The sequence below is a fragment of the Brienomyrus brachyistius genome, chromosome 16 (genome assembly GCF_023856365.1).
Source record: "Brienomyrus brachyistius isolate T26 chromosome 16, BBRACH_0.4, whole genome shotgun sequence".
In the NCBI taxonomy this organism is placed as follows: Eukaryota; Metazoa; Chordata; class Actinopteri; order Osteoglossiformes; family Mormyridae; genus Brienomyrus; species Brienomyrus brachyistius.
The window spans coordinates 18,959,157-18,977,380 of NC_064548.1; the positions used below are offsets into that span (position 1 = coordinate 18,959,157).

The 18,224-nt window shown below is 40.1% G+C and overlaps 1 protein-coding gene across 7 annotated transcripts in view; it reads left to right on the forward strand.

Moving 5' to 3' along the window:
- Positions 1–14,234, forward strand: part of LOC125709692 (fibroblast growth factor 14-like) — a 108,644-nt gene extending 94,410 nt beyond the window's left edge. For all 7 annotated transcript variants that reach the window (XM_048978372.1, XM_048978374.1, XM_048978376.1 and 4 more), the window contains 2 exons: positions 9,791–9,989; positions 10,847–14,234. In XM_048978372.1, the coding sequence (XP_048834329.1) occupies positions 9,791–9,989; positions 10,847–10,986 (339 nt within the window). In that variant the 3' untranslated portion in view covers positions 10,987–14,234. The remainder of the gene's footprint in view (positions 1–9,790; positions 9,990–10,846) is intronic.
- The last annotated feature ends 3,990 nt before the right edge of the window (positions 14,235–18,224 follow it).

Genomic DNA, 18,224 nt, shown 5'->3' on the forward strand with positions numbered 1-18,224 from the left:
ACCTTATAGATGTATGTGCATTTAACCAATAGCAATTTTTTCAGGACATTTCTAGCAATATCTTGTGTGAATATTGGTTAACCCTTTGCATAAACTGCACCTTCATAATGCATTCATAGTACATTCATAAGCAGCATGTATACCGTGACATCTTAACATACCTTAACAGCTTTAATATACATTAATAACAAACATAATGTGATTGTGTCTGTTATATAATGCTTGTTATTAATGTGTATTAAAGCTGTTAAGGTATGTTAAGATGTTACGGTATACTTACATGCTGCTTATAAATGTTCTATAAATGCATTATGAAGGTGCACTGAATGTTCTATGAATGCAGAATGAAGGCATTATGAAGGTGCCATTCATGTGAAGTGTTTTCAAATATTGTTCTTTACAAATGAATAGACAGTCCATCTGAAGGGAGATTCTGGGTTATATATCAGTCACCTGGCACAAATAAAAACATATGCTTGTGTGAGTGCTGTCTGTTATATTGAGGTGTATAAATCCTGCTTAACACAGCATAGCCTGCAATACATCATATTCTCTCTGTTTAGGGATAAATCAAGATATATAGCTTGCTTTGTCAGTATTTCTTCATGGAAGATTGCTTGCTTCATACATGAGTCAGACAAGGCTGCACCCTTAAATCAACCCCACAGCTCATCAATAGAGTGGCTTTATCATTAAATTCTGTGTGTGTTGAGTCTTATATCCATATTGACAGTTCAGCCAGATGCAATAAACCTGCCGTCAGACTCTGTGACAACAGGAAGTTCCGGCAACAAGCTGCGTGTTTGAGCAGTAGAAGCCTGATAGTGTTTGCGTGTTTCATTTAATAATTTGGAGATAAATACACTGAAGCTCATACCATCTTGTTTGGTACGAAATAAATTGTGTGTGTTTTTTTTTTGACAACAGCTGCTGATTTGCCTATATCCATTTTTTATTAATCGAGAGTTCTGATTTGATTTTTTTATATTAATGAATCAGAGGGATTGTAAGGGCAAGAGGGAAAGATTATCATAATAAACTCATTAGTCTCATCAGATTGTTCCATAATTGGACGGCAAATTCTTAAGATCCCCGCATTTGGGAAGCAGACAGGCTGTCAGAGTTTGCGATATGTGGTCTCCGCGGCCTGCAGTCCTATTTACGACGAGTTTGTCAGCTTGTTAGGGAGACTTCTCTAAGATTGAAAGCGACAGCTGTATTGCAAGGGGCCCACGTCCTTAAACACCCATCTAGCCCCAAATTAGAGATCAACCCGAACCACGGTGTCTGGGCCAGGCGACCGTGAATATGGCCGAGTACGGCGTGGCTAGTGTCGGAGGAGCCAAGCGTGCGACCTCTTTGTTCTTTTGAGCTGGCGGATTGCTGTAGGCATTCGCCAGCAGCCCTAGGTTCAGAGCATCCCTGCCCTCTCCAAGGCACATTCAGTGCATGATGTGTTTATCAAATCCTTTACCCGACAAAGCAATGTTCTGCACCGTGAGACTCACTGCTCAACAATTTTCCCCCCATGTGTACCATGTGTCTTAGCAAGGTGGGGCCAGTGTTGTCTTCTCTTTCAGGCGGCAGGGGCATTGATTATGTACAGTGCTTCAGTATCATGCATTCGAGTAGTACTGCCCAAGCCGATAATATGTAGTTCATCGGTGACACATCGCAAAATGCGTCGCAGGAAAGCATATATAACCTCACCATCGTTCTACTGCATGTCAGTTACAAACATGGTTTTAAAGCATATTTTTGTGATGAATTCTGGGAAACCGGCACGCACCGAGACTGAAAACACAGAAGTGGGTGTTGGCATAGGATTCATTCCAGTCATGGATGTAAACTGGATCCTAGAGCTTTTCCATCTCTTGAGCACAGAGGAGACCATGTGACTGTTCCAGTGCATTAGCAACAAACTGGCACCTCAGATGCCTTTGAAATGAGGTGTCCTTGAGTTCCACAGCCAATCAGCTGCAAATTTCCGAAAAAGGTTCAATCTTTAGTGCACTGGAGACACTACTGAAGACTCATCCAACCGGGCTTCTCCTGTGCAATTCCAGCCATACAGAAGTCTAACATAAAAAAGATATCCTTTTAGCAGAATGATTCTTCAAATGTTGTTTAAATTGTTTCTGTCTTTCATCACATTCTCTATTTACTGGTGTTGCGTTCAGATTGCTAGGCTAAAAGGCAGACATATTTACTGATGCAGTGATAAAGACAAATAGCAAGGGGATAAATCCTGGTGGATAAAGACATATTACTCTTCTTTTTTAATATAAGGTAACCTTGGAAATGAGAGCAGGAAAGATCGTAACTCAGCTGATTTAGATGGAACCTCCTCTGTGGCATTTATCAAAGGTGTGCATTTGATGTCACAAGTAAAGATTCCAAACTCAATCGATTTTTTTTCTTCCCTTGGTCATAGATTTAACTTATTGAGTTTTTCCCTTTTGTCTTACGCTGATAAGCCCTTTAGCATATCGACGGGCCCTTGCTTTTGGTTGCTATCCTTGCTCTAACTTCCAAAAAGTGCAGGTCATGCATACGATTATAAGATTATGGTGAGAGGCTGCTGACTTTGAATCGCCTTCTAATTTGGATTTCTAGTGAATTGTTTGTTGTGACACGTGAGGTACAGAGTGGGGATGCAGTCAGAGGACCACGCTTGACATATTTTTAAGCAAAAGAAAAAAACACGCAACTGCCTCTAAGCTATATAAAAGTTGCCTTCCTTAAAGCAACCATATCTGAAATATTCATAGGTATCGACTCACAATTTAGAGAGATCTCCTCATACTTTAAATTTAAGCACTCAGATAGTATATTGAATTAGTACAAGCTACCAACCTGCAGTACATATATGATTAAAACACACATACACCCAGGCTTTGTTATAAAGCACACTTGATGCTTTCTGGTGACTTTGTTTATATGAAAATAAAATCGTCGTTAAACATCGCATAATTTTAAACTGTCAGATACTGTCCTGTAAAGCTTATCGTCTACAGTGCAGTTCAAGACTATTCGGAATGAAACACTTTTCTGTTATTTCGGCTCTGTAGTCCTGATCAGATGCTTTACAGTGGTTTGAATTTTTTGATCGTATGATAGCACTGCACATTCAGTGGTCATAAAACTTTGAATTTTGATCTGTTCTTGGTCTAGCGATATGTTCTACAATACTGTCTACTGATGCTGGCCGATGGCAGCATCCACCCAAGTGGGCTTCACATCTCTCATGCAGTGTAAGCTTCTCTTACAGTTTTTCACAACATATTGTATGGTGTTTACCTACATTTTCCCATGTCCATTGTGTCTAATAATGGGGATTTTTTTGGGGATCTTCCTCACTGTACGTGGGGGGAAGATAAACTCAGGTCCTCTTCCAGGCAGGTTTGCAACAGCTCCAGTTATTGTTCACTTTTGTATTATTGCCCCAACAGCAGACATGGGCATTTTAAGCCAAGCAGCTATTTTTTAATACCCATTCCCTGATTTATGAATGTCAACACACTTCTCCCTCATTTGGTTTGTATGTTCTCTTATCTTTCCCATATTGATGGATGACTAAGGGAATCTGGGCTCTATGTCTCCTCATATTTGTACCCCAGTTAATCATGGATTACAACTTGAAGGTCCCAATTCACTCCAATCGACTCAAAGATATGCAAGTTTTAGGGGAAACATGTTTCAGTTACATGTTCACTATAATTTCCAGAGATGCCAATAATCATGGCACATGTGTTTTTGTTAAAAATAATTATTTCTTGATGAAGAATTTGGTTTTCTTTGAGTCAGTTTATTTTAATGAAAGGTTGGATTTTTCTCATTTTTTCAGTGTGAGATGAAGCTACTGCAGGAAAGATTTTTTTTCTAACCCTTTTTACGGATCTTCACAAGTGGGGCGAATCAATGAAAAAGGCACTGTATGTCTGTCACGTTGTTAAGAAGGGAGAGCACACTGGTGAGCTCAGCATTTACAAACAACCTGGCATACCATGGAAGACCAGTGCAGTAGATGAGAGAAGAATAGTGTATGGTGACGAAAAAACCTCGTACAATTGTTAAACCGATGAAACATTGTCTTCCGGATATAAAAGTAGATGTATCAAAGATTACCACCAAGAGAGATTAAACCAACACATTATTAGAGGGTTCACCACAAGATGCAAACCGCTAGCAAGCATTAAGAATAAGATGATAAGTAGAAAACAGTTGTACAAAATTGTAGAAAACAGTACATTAAAAAGCTAGAACAAAGTGTTATGTACTGATCAGACGTCTATCCTTCCGGAAAATATGGTGAAATAAAAGATCAGCTCATGATGAACGTGTGCAGTTGTCAGTTGACCTGGCTCACTTGTTGTCAGTGTTGATGTCACTGCTAATGGCAGCAATCGCACAGAAACAATGTACAGACACATCTTGTCTGTTTATTAAAGGGAACGCATCAAAAGTCACACGATAAAACCCCATCATGTGGAAGGGCAATGAGACGAGCATTAAGTCAGAGCAACAAAAGAGAGACCATCACCATCAAAGATCTAAGCATCTGGTTGACGTCTATGGACCATGGACTCCATGCAGCCATCGACTGCAAAGGATTTCTGAACAAATATTAAACATGGTGATTTAATATAATTTTAGCAGGCATTCATTTTTTCAAATTTCTTTTGGCCCCCTTCATTTGGGAGACTGCATGAAAAGAGACCCAGTGCCCACACTCGTCACCCATCATGAATGTAAAATCCTTCAAAGTAAAGCTGAAATTTGGCACTCAGTTTTAGTCATTGTCTGATTTTAAGAAGAATCTGCAGGAGAGCAATATAGAGACAATTAACAATTTTATTTATTTTTTTAAAGTCACCGTCCAAATATTTATAGACTGCACTGTAATCGATATGTCTTCAAAAAGAGGATAAAATAATGGCTCGTTCTTCAACAACAAACTAATAATGAAAAGAAAACTAGTTCTTTGCCGTTTAATTTCTCTAGAACACATTAAAGGTTTGAAGCACTGACTTTAATTAAACGTGTTCAAGTGTGGCAGGTTTTTTTTCTAAGCAATTTATCTAAAATATGCAAAAATGTTTTACGGACCCCTCTAACCTGTCTCTAAGTGACACACACCTACTAATGCACTGATAAGTGAAATAATTTATGATGAAGCGTAGCCATAAAATACAAACACAGTAATCTTGTCAAATTAACACAAACAGACTTTTCCATACATTTTTTTACCAATGAAATTTTGACCTCCTCTAATCTTGACATCAGATGTGTCTTTTTTTTTGCCAGAAGATGATTTTTACAGGGCTGGCATCTGTCTTTATAGAGAGTTAACACTCATTCTTGCATCTGAGTGGATCCATAGCCAATATTATGGCCTGTTAAAAGAATGCAGACTCTTGGACTGTTTTGCTGCGCTATTCGCAAAACAGGAGAAATAACTTTGACATGAGCCACTGGAGCTAGACTGGGTCTATTTTCCCTGGCATACTCAGAACATGGAATCTTTGGCTATATATTGCTGTCAGTGGTTATGATCAATACTGGTAATTATAAGAAAGAAAATACATTGGCAGGGACTTTCTGCATGTTCCTATACTCAGTCATGTGTTTGGCCAGCAGTTTTGCATTGAAGGTTAAATGTGATTAGGTTCTGTACTGCTAGGGATTTTGAATATAATTGGTGTGTCAGTTGCACACATTCGGTTATCTTTGTGGTTATGGCTCATTTCATAACAGCAAAAAATGTTGCGGCTGAAAAGGTCTGTTAAAGTACACACTTAATTTAATTCCTATTGCAAAAAAACTAGCCATGTGGTAACCTAAAAGTTCGCAGATGTTCATAAATAGTTGCTACAGTAGCTCCATCTTCTTCTAAAACATCCTTATGGTTTATTCAGAATATGCGTGGTTTAAAAACACTATTATCAGGAGCATTTCTTCTGAAATAGCGCAATACCTCATCCTGCAAAATTCAAATTAATTAGGTTTTATTGAAGTAAATATAATTCTTTCTGACATGTGCCATTTTATTACATCAATTTTTCTTTGGTCCCTCAGAAAATGCAGCATGTCAGTTGTTCAAATAGGTTTTGTGGCTAGACAAGTGAAACATTTGTCTTCATACAGCTCACAAAATGCATAATTGCCAACTCCAGCAGCTCTCTTATGTTACTATGGCAACCCAGCGCAAAAGGAATGTACGTGCATGTACTTGCTGTGGGTTCACCTGATAAGAAAGACAGGTTTAAGGAAGATTGTCATTCCGGAGTGATAAGTGCAGACGTGTATAATAAATAATGCGTGCAAGCAGAAGCCACCCGATGCATTTCATTAATTAGTGGGACAGGAAGTGAGGTGTTGGTATGAAAGCTTTTGTCTGGCCGTTATCCTCTGCTTTGGCCTCGCCTTCCCACCGCCTGCCACCCCCACACTTTCTCAGTTTGAAGCCCAATCAAGTGTCTCTCCCTTCCATCACGTCAGTCCATTTCTTACGCCTTTGGATAATGTCAAATTTACTGTTCGCCGTCGACGTACGACCGATGCGACTTACGACTGACCAGCTTTGCAACCTTTCACAGACCACACATATGTGACCACAACTGCGGTACATCTGGCAGTGTGAGTGCTGCCCCCGCGTGAATTAAGAAAATGGTGATAAAACCGTGAAAATATGCCCAACAATATTACTTAAAGATGATATTATTTTATTACAGTATATTATAGAAATTATACTTTTTGCATATAAAATAAAGGGCCAATTTATGACCAAATTGACTTATAACCATTGGCGGAACCAGTTGCGGTCGACGGCGACCTGCATACCGCAAAATTCGCGCATCCGGTTATCCCACCAAAGAGGGATTTTTTATAAAATACAGTATAAACACAAAATCCTATTTGTTATTTGTGGTATCAGCTCAATGTTCTTTCCCCCTTCTTCTCGTAATTTTTTGGACTTGACAAAGTATAAAATTAATTTTCATATTATTCTTTTGCCCTCATTACAATTTGCTTAAAAAACATTCCCCCCTTGCATACTGATGTGCTCTACAGTGCAAACCTCAACCGCCATTCTTATTTTATTGCACTGATAATCAGATTAAAAAAGGAAATTTCTTTGTGTTGCATTAAAGGTGCTATAACTGTTCATAATTAATGTATTTTTACCTGAATGCATGCTGCTGAAATGAACTGGGGGAAATCTGAAAATACTGGCAGAGGTTTTCCATCCAGCATTGTACAAAATGATCTAATTACTCTCACCAGTCAACCAGCAAGATCCTTCACCTGACAGCATAGAGCTCCAAACAATTACCTAACCGAGGTCATTCAGGCAACCATGAAGGCAAAACAGTGCATTGCCATAATACACTTAGAAAATGGATTGGTTCCATTTGAGCACAGTCTCTATTGTATTTCATCAATGTTGCAGGAAAATGGCTTCCATTAAGTAGAATATGACCAGAAGGCATTAGATCATTACAGACTAGAGAAAGAAAAAAAAACAGGTTTAATCAATTAACAAGGGTACAGTCTTAAAGAGCTGGAAAAGATTTGCTTTTAGACACACTTGTCCACTGCTGGTTCTTTAAACTGGGTCTGCTATGAAATGTCCTTCAGTGACCAATTTGGCAAGATGTTAATAAGAGTAAGTGCAATTAACAGGAGGAGGGGACCTGGGTTCAGGGGGCAGCTCCAGTTCTTCAAGGCCTCTGCCAGTTTTCACTCTATCCTGCACGGTAGTGATTACAGAGTCATTATGTCACTGTTTAAGCAGGTTTTCTGTTATGCTTTGAATGGTCTAGACTGGCAAATGGAGAATGAATAGTAACATTGAATATAGACCCAAGCTTTGCGATACATGGCAGGTATAGTGAAATATCACTGTTGAAGTCAGCGCACCGCATTTCAAATCTGGGGTGTAAGTGCCATTAAAAAGCGAAGGAGCAACTCACTAATAGTGCTTAATTGTTGGAATGACACTTGGTGGACATCACCACTTCTGCAGGAGACCTTTTGTCCAGCTTTGCTGATCTCTCAGGAGTTAATCAGAGTCTGAATGTTTAATAAAGGGTACTGGGGGGGCTTTCTAAAACACCCGCATGCAGCTGCCCACAGCGCACGCGAAGCAATCTCATCTCGTTTAAATTCCAATTATAATTCCCAAAGTGTCACTTAGGTTCCTGTCTTTGTTTCATCAGCCAAACCCTGAGTGGTTGTCAGGATCGGACAAAAGTGATTTAACTAAGACTAATGATGGCTATCATTTGGAAATGTGCTGTGTTTTAACCAAGATCTAGGGGGGGGGGGGGGGGGGGCTAATAAGTATTCTGAAACACGCAATATGTGACAACGAAGCACTTTATTGTGGCATTAGTCACATAATGCACAACACATAAGCTGTCAGAATCATAATAAGGTATAAGATGAAGGCAAATGGTGAATCTTTTCGGTATTTCAGAAAGTAGCGAGTATGTCTGGTTTAGTTCTATCGTTACTGTATATCTACAGGCGCCACCAGTGATAAGGTCATTCAGTGCCAGGCAGACATTAATGCGAAAGCGAATGTGTCATTCACATGTAAACATGCATGTCCTTTTCCCATTTTTCTGAAATGTACAGGCAATTTGCTTTCAAATGGAACGTGTTCAGTATTTGAAATGCTTGTTGCTTTGGTAACATGGGAAAAAGCTGCATTCATGCTGTTTTTATTAGTGGCTCATGTTAGCTAGTCACCTCATGGGGTGATCACGGTCTTATTCTGAAAGCGGCCAAAGTTCTGAATGATGCTACAGTTCCTAAACACGACAATATCGACTTTGATATTGGACACCTTCTTGATGCCCATAGTCCAGGCTGAGGCCAACTGACAATGAGAGAGTCTTACAGATCACAATGTAAAATGATTATGTTATCATCATGTTTAATGAGCCATCATCCGGCTTTTTAAATGAGCCTGTCTACCTGTGGGATTCCCTTAACCGCTGGACATTAACCTTCAGTATCAGTACTGTACTTAAGATTTGGTGTCACTGTAACCTTCAGTGTCAGTACTGCCCTTAACATTTGGTGCTCTCTGTAACCCTCAGTGTCAGTACTGCCCTTAACATTTGGTGCTGTCTGTAACCGTCAGTGTCAGTACTGTCCTTAGCATTCGGTGCTCTCTGTAACCCTCAGTATCAGTACTGCCCTTAACATTTGGTGCTGTCTGTAACCTTCAGTGTCAGTACTGCCCTTAACATTTGGTGCTGTCTGTAACCTTCAGTGTCAGTACTGCCCTTAACATTTGGTGCTCTTTGTAACCTTCAGTGTCAGTACTGCCCTTAACATTAGGTGCTGTCTGTAACCTTCAGTGTCAGTACTGCCCTTAACATTTGGTGCTCTCTGTAACCTTCAGTGTCAGTACTGTCCTTAACATTTGGTGCTCCCTGTAACCTTCAGTGTCAGTACTGTCCTTAACATTTGGTGCTCTCTGTAACCTTCAGTGTCAGTTCTCTCTGTAACACTGCATGCTCTCTGTAGCCTTTTGGACCTTTAACCTTTGGCTCTTAACCATGATCTTTAGTGCTGTCTTCACCTATACCCATGTATCTGTGGAGTGAAGCTTGCTATCACAAATATGTTAAGTGGGGTTCATACATCTGCCTATTTAGAGTGTACTGCTCTCTTGTTGGAGACAAAATCACACTTACAGTCATCATCAGTGTAGTGACTATCGGATGCAGCTTAAAACTGACCCCCTCCTCCGCTTTTTAACTTTCTCTTGCAGGAACTCTTTACAGCAGAGTGCAAGTTCAAAGAGTCGGTATTTGAAAACTACTATGTGATCTACTCCTCCATGTTGTACAGACAACAGGAGTCTGGCAGAGCTTGGTTCCTGGGCCTTAATAAGGAAGGCCAAGCAATGAAGGGAAATCGGGTGAAGAAAACCAAACCAGCTGCTCACTTCCTGCCTAAGCCATTAGAAGGTAACGCCCATATATCTGAGCCCATGTGACACAGAAGACAGGGAATTTCAGCAAATAAGTGCCTGCTAAGGATATACCAGTGAAGTAGGGGCAGATCCCCCCCCCCCCCCATAGGAAATATATTGCCTCCATTTAGCAAAAAAAAAAAAAATGAAATCTGGAGCATTTAGTTCTGCAAACCAGAGCTGCCCAACTCATCTATCAGTCAATAGCGGCACGTTGCCTAGTGGATTGTCAACCTCAGTAAAATGACTGGGTCTAGATTGGCCACCCCATTGTACAAGGTCTGGCTGTGCTCCTGCAGTGAAGTACACTCAAAAACTATTAACAGGACAGCAGTGTTAACATTACGAACACGTTAGTCTTTTAGCCATTTTAGTCTTGCCCGGGTTGATTTATCGGCATTTAGACTTACATTTTACACAAGGCTCTGTAAATCTTCAACAGACGACCCTCATATCAGTTTCTCAATGTTTCAACGTACAATGTACCTACTAAGATACATTATATCAATATCTCATTTTATATTCTCACGCACTATTATAGATAACTTGAATGAAGGGAAATTGATTTTATGTTGAATATGTCCTGATAGAATACCTTTTTAATACCTTTATATCATTTTAACTGTTGTTTATAATGTGGATAAATGGACATATATTATGTTATTTTATATGGGATAGATGACCCTTATTAATAAATAACGCAAAGCCATTTATACATATTACAAATGAAGAAATGTGTAATGTAAAAGTATTTATTTGATCAGAACAGGCAATTTTTTAGGTCACTTATAACGTCAGTGTAGTCAGTTCCCCATGTGGGGCTAACGCGCTTGCCCTGTCCTCTCTCTTCAGTTGCCATGTACAGGGAACCATCTTTGCATGATGTCGGAGAGACCGTCCCAAAGGCTGCACTACGGCGCAGTAAAAGCACAACTGAGCCGGTGGTAATGAATGGCGGGAAACCAGTCAGCAAGCCGACCAAGACGACATAGCCGGATCTATGGGGCCGGACTCTCTCCCTGCTAGGCTCCAGCATGCTCATCTGCGGGTCAGGCTCAGGCGACTCGACCTCCTCGCCCTTTCTCCGTAGTCTCGTCACTAGTGGATTCGCCTGGAGGTTTGGCCAGGGCTCCAGGAGGAGACGACTGGACAGTCGGCCACACTCCGCCGTGGATTATCCTACCAGATATGGAATGCCTTTTTAATCTTTTCTGTAACTGTGACAATCCATGAAAATGATATAATTCACAGCCTCACACAGTACCTTGCCTGCTGGTGGTCACTCCTGAGTCCCCTTTCGAACCCTGTCCCAGCGGATTCCATTGAATTCAGATCTATTTTCTATACCACAGTACACCAGCTGTGTTCTGGATAGATGCTGTACAGATATACTTAAAATGGACTGTCATCTATTTTTTACAAATATGTTCCCTCCTCTTTCTCTTTCTATCTCTCTTCTATCAATCTTTCTCTTTGTCAAATACTTTGAGAATTTTGCAGGGGCTACGTGCGATTTTCTAATACACAGATGCACACACTCACACACACGCACACACACGCACATACACACACACACACGTGCACGCATGCACAAACACTGATATTCCATTAGAGATAATACACCACAGGTGGCCTGGGTCTGTAGGAGCTTTTAGGAGGGCGGTCCTAAAATTCTGGGATGGAAAAGTCTCATTGGCTGCTACACCAAGGGAATAGAAGCAGAGCAGTAACCTCAGTGTGAACCTTTATTTCCTGGTAAAAAAGAAAAATACACATATATACACACACACTGAGGGCCAGCAGATCCCTCCAGTGACTGGAAATAGCAGAGCACTGATTGTGAGCACGGCTGTCAGCGAAAGAGGGGTCCTTCACGCGCGAAGTACACATATCACACTGACTCCACCTGCGGTGACGTTTGCCTCGTTTGGTAAATAGGAACCTGGTTTCTATTTTCCGTTTAGTTTTACTTTAGAGCGTGGCTCTAGGAATACCTATAGGCCTTGTAGGCCTTCTGCAGAGGTTCGATGCCTCTTACAATAGTTCCTCTGAACCGTGGACTGGGGGGGGGGGGGGGGGGGGGGGAGAGACCTGACATGTCATGTGATCGGCAGTCATTATGGAATGCCTTCTTCAAATGGAAAACAGCTGAATATAAGCAGATGCTGTCACCGGCCGCTTACCCTTTCTGTTTGGCGATACATTAGGGCTTAGCGCTGTGTTTCCTCCTAGCAGCAGCAGTGCAGGAGTTACGTTACGATTACAATGTGTTCACTGTATGAAGCAAGAGAAATGTGATTTTGCTTTTGTTTTTTTCTTTTCTTTTTTTTTTACTAACCGGAAATGATTATGTGTGTGAGGTGAGATTCCTAGCTCAGCATGCAGAGTCCATACTGCCCATATTGACCTGTCATGTGCCTGTGCAGGCCTCTAACCCAGCATGCAAAAACATGTACCCAGCCATTGCTGGGTTAAAGGTGCTTCATCATTCGTTCATGTTTAGCAGGAAACTAGTAGCATTTTCACTTTAGTATAGTTCCTTTTCTTTCAATCCACTTTGCAGAAATTGAACCTTAAATTACCAAAGTGTTTGACCTTGACGTTAAATAAATTAATGACAGTAATCATATACACAGCAACAACATCCATAACTTGCATCTTTCTTTGTTCTTCGTTTTCACTGTGACGACACATTAGCAACCTATAAGACATATATAAAAGATAACCAACCAGATAACCTGCATTTTGGCCTTTATGTGAACGTATCGGCACTATAGCGTATACCGAGTTTAGTTACCAATCATTTTAATAGCCTAAACAATATATTACAAAATAAAAATAACCAGATGCATGCTAGTGCTAAAATGACCAAAGTAAGCGAGGGTTGAGGGCAGAGCGTTGTTCTGTTATATTGGCATTTAGTTCCAAATTAAATCACCTTGTCGCTGCACAAGCGTAAACTCGTTCATTGCGCACGCGTTCTTGGTTATCATTTGAACGCCTTTTCACAGTTTATCGAGAATTATCTGAATGAGTCAGCAAATTAACATAAAACATGTGTTGCTTTGATGGTTTCCATAATAGTTTTATTAAATAAGAGTTAGGATGTTGTTATAAAAGTAGACTGAAGGAAAACAGCTAAACTGCAAATATATTAAGGGATTAATTTGAATATTTTTAATTTTTGGACCTTATTAGAACATTAAGCTAGGAGCCAGTTAAGCACATTATGTATAATTCAATATGTCTGTACAAAGCTACTTTAATGCTATTATACAATGCAGTACGATTGATAAAGGGGTTTAATGTTTTAATTTTATCTAGGGCTGGTGTGCACTGTCTACATGTTTCAAGTGATTATTTTAAACATTGAACTCTACATGCTGGGCTATACTTGCCCTGCAGACCAGCGGACAGGTGAAAGAAGGGTTATTTATTTTTGTAATATTTGTTGCCTAATCGTGCGTCTAGGTAGTGTCTTCTGTAATGGGGTTTAACCGCGTGAAGGTCTTTTAATGCATAATATTACCTTTTTTTTCCAGCATAATCGAACATCGCAAAAAAGGGTCCTTGTTATGTGTTCTTCGGGTTTTCTTTCAAAATCAGTCTTGTCTCACCTGTTGCATGGAAAGAGGATGGCACTGATGCATGTGGTAGGATATATGTATCAAGAACTGTTGGTATGTACCGCTAACTTTACATACATATATGCAAACAGTTTGTCTGCACTGTACAGTTTGTGTTCATTGTATACACTGATACAACATATTGAATAAAATATTTATATAAAGCTGTTATATCAAAAACAAATGGAATTGCATACAAAGTGTGGTACATTATTGCTCTGCTTCTTTGAGTAATCAATAAACGGAGGGTGACACAGCCTAGAACCATTGAAGGCCCAACAGAATCTTTAATATTTATCGTTATGAATGTGGTCGAGGATAGAAATACCCAAACATCCACATACTATCCAAATTTGTGTCCGTCTGCACCTATATTGGCGTATATCTGGCAAAACCTTGGTTTCCAGTCTTGTTTATTGATCTGAGTAGGTTTTTTTTTTTAATTCATGTGTCACCTTTTGTTGCCAGGTGCAATGGAAGAATGCCGCAGGTTAATATGATCGAGTCAAAATGTTCATCAAAGTGTTTTGTGTGTGTGGACTTCACTTGTCCAGTTGTTACTGCAGGTTAGAATGTTTGTTTTTTTTAAGTCTAATAAAAAGGCGAAAACTCAATGGTCTACTTACCAATTGATGCTTATGAACAGACTTTTTGTATCGGATGATCTCATCATATTTAGTGCGTGCTTGTCATGTTCTGTCATGTTACATGTGTTGCTACTGTTAAAAAGCAATCGTAAAATGTAGCACTCTATTTAAGTACAGATCTAGGCTTTCTAAGTCTTCATAAAATCAACAAAGACTGAAGTATTAAATAAAACCGCAAAGCAGCACATTGTATCACTGTGTAGAGGTTTTCACAGTATGAGCATCAATGTGTTACACATTCCTACCTAAAAATACCATATAATTGCAAAATTTGTTTTTAGGATTTTGCTATCCCATTACTTATAAAAGAAATGGAATTAAAGTTAAGACATGAGAATGAAGATCGATGTCTGGCAGCTTCAGTATCGCCTTTTCAGTTCCCCTGTGAGGTGCCATTTTACTTGTGTCAGCCATGTTTTGTAACGCATCCGGGTCTCGTGAAGCAGTATTTCCAAATCCAGTCCTCGGGGACCCACGAATGGTCTACATTTTTGCTCCCTCGCATTTTCCGTGCCATAAAGTCTACAGTTTTGCTCCCTCTCACCTCCCTAGTGGGAGATGGGAGGGAGCAAAAACGTGGACTGTCTGCGGGTCCCCGAGGACCGGATTAGTAAACACTGTCATAAAGGACTGCAGGGTCCTTCGGTATTAGAATTCTGCACTCATCCACATTTCACAAGCTGTGCCTCTCCGCCCTTCTCGGCAGTCACAGTTGCCACAGTTACACATGCTTTTCTTGTGCTGAGGGTGGAACCAATGAGTGGTAAGAGTCTGACCTCTTGGGTTTTTTTTTTTAATCCTGTAGTGATGAAACGCAGTCCCCTATATGGATTAACAGTTAGAAGCATTGACTATTCTCAGATAAAAACAAGTATACATTACTGTACATGTCATATGTTTACTTTATGTAACATATGCTTATATATTTATAGTATATATGTACAGAAACCTTATTCAGTTACATATATAGATAGTTAATATTAAAGCCTCTCTGTACATTCACTGCATATGCTTGTATCATAAGAAACATATGTAAATGTTTCTTATGATACTTATCAAAATGCATTTTTAAATTTTCCTGCATTTTTTTGAAAATAAAGAAAGCATATCAAAATCCTCTTCTCTCCACTGCACAGTCCAGTAGTTGCCTGGACAGACACTTTTCCATGCATCTCTGTGACAGTCCCATCAGAGGAGTTATTGCAGCAGAATGGACAATATGCAAGGGTTTGTGCTCAAATAACAAAACGTTCCCTGCACACCAACATTATTCACATTATGTGTCTTCCCCAAGCAATTCCCCATAAAGAATGAAAGGAAACCTGAAGGAATATGGATAATGGTGATCGCATGTTACTATCCACTATGGTCACCTCACAATGCAGGAAGAAGGGCGCTACAGTCAATGACTATTTAGCACTGAAGTCCCATTTGATGGACTAGAGTGATTCCCAAGGGAAACTTAGGACTTACCCATTTGGGTATCGTTGGATTCTGTAGAGTCTCTGGAATAAATCTGCATTGATTTTTTTTTCCATGGTATTCTGTTTGCGAGATACATGTTCATAAAACAATTACTGAACAATTTTTACACTGTTAAGGCGGACTGTTCTGTTGAAACAGTCCACTGTACTGCCATTGGGGAATACCTAATGAAGGGGTATACTTGATCTGCAACAATGTTTTCGTAGGTGGTATGCATCAGAATGATATCCACATGAATGCCAGGACCCAAGGTTTCTCAGGAGAACATTGCCCAGACTACCGTACTGCCTCTATCGGCTGACCTTCTTCCCATAGTGCATCCTGGTGCCATCTCTTCCCCAGATGAATGACAGATAGAGTCGCATTTGCTCACCACGTGCATCAGTGAGCCTTGGGTGCCCACGGCCCCATTGCTGGTTCACCGGTTGACCTTCCTTGGAGCACCTTTGCTGGGTACTGACCACTGCATAACAGGAACACCCCACAAGTCCTACCATTTTGGAAATGCTTTGACCCAGTCTTATAGTCATCACAATCTGGTCCTTGTTAAAGTTGCCCAGATCCATACTGTACCAACTTCAAGAACTGACTGTTCACTAGCCTAAAATATAATGGCACCCTTGACAAGTGCCATTGTAATGAGATAATCAATGTTATTCACCTGTCACCTGCCAGTGGTTAGAGTTAAAACTGATCAATGCAGAACTCAGACGGTCTCCAGTGGCCCAGAAAATGTTCTACCATAAGCCCAGTAAGTGATGGGACGCTCACAACTCATCATTTTGTGAACTGAAAGATGACGCAAATCGAATAAGACCGTGTATTGTGATTGTGGCTAAGATAAATTCTCCAGGAAGATTTACACAGATCCTCACAGCCCCTCTCATCAGAATTTTTTTGCATTAATATGGAAACATATATCTGTAGCACTGAGAATGGAATGCAGATCCAATGCCAATTGATTTTCTGCATTGTGCTGAAGATTATCAATGGGGAAGCATGATTCGTGTGTCAAACCTACATGCTATGAGGTCAAGGGGGCGAATGCATTCTGCATTAGGTATTCTGCATGCAAGTCCATGTCTAATCCTGCATATGTCTCTGAGATGAATTATGCAGTTACCATACCTTGAGAAAGATGAAGGCAGGATTTGTTTACTGGTTCTCAGCCAATCGGTTTCTCTCACGTCTGTCCTTTCTAAGAACCACAGGCTATTATGTTGTTGAGTCTGTTATCACCCCACTGTTTCCAGTCATGGGGGAGCAGCTTTTTTTCCACCGTGGAGGGTTCACACTCTGCCCCTGCCCTTCCCAACAATGACCTGCTGTTTTCAAATCTTCCCTTAACCTCACTAAATTAGCATGCAGCTTTAGACATGACTCAGATGGCTAACACAAAGAACAGTTATGTGACCAGTCTGTCATTTACGATGCATTTTCTTTTAAATGCGGAAAACAGGGTTATATCTCAGCGTGGAGGGTAATGTATATTTTAAGATTTATTATTGAAGCATAACCAAAATAGTGAGCCCTGATACAGGGAATCAGGAACTGAGATATACCTGCGGAGATGTTACATATACACCAATTTTTTACTGTTTAAATAACTCAAATGACAGTCTTTGGAGCATGAAATGAACCACTAACCATTCCTAATACATTCAATTATCCACATCACTCATCAGTGGGACATGTAATGGGAACTGCATGCTTTGGCAAACCAGTGAAATTCCCAAGTGCAAAATATTTACATTGCAACTCGACTGACAAATATTTTGATTGCAGAGAAAAAAAAAACAAAAAATGATATAGAGGAGTAACATACTGTATTTCGACCATTACTGGCAATTTGGCTTGGATGAGTTTGTGTTATTCCATTTGCAGGTTGGAGTCTTTAGCCACAGCTGTGCTGCCTGTCATGCATCTGAAACGCAATTTTAATGACATCCATGTGTGTGGTTATTTTGTCAGATTATTAATATGGTAATCAGTGATATATAATTTAAAGTTTTTAGTCATTTTTAATTTAAAGATACAAATGTTATATGAAAGCTAACATCCATAAAGGTAAAACAAAACAACTGTAAAACTTGTCAAAATATTGAATCAGTTTTGGAAATTCTGGCTGGGGTTCGAGGGTATACTGTGAAACCCTCCCTTTCTATGGAGGTGCTGTCCGTCCACATTTTGACACTCAGCTAGGCTGTTAAACAAGGGAGCCCCAAGTGTCTGACAAAGTACCTTCGCCCGTTGAGTGCTTTATCATTCTCCCTCCACAATGTAGGAAACCTAAGACTGGTTAGTGATTTTCTTTGTTTAGACTTTAGTTTCTTCCATGGATTGTAACACTTAGATCTGATTTAGCAGGTAATAAAGGAAGCGGTTTTCATCTTGAGGCCAAGCGTGGTAAATTGCTGAATGCCAGGTGTTTGAAACGTGCGTTTGTGTGCGTCTGTGTGTGTGTGTTGAAAT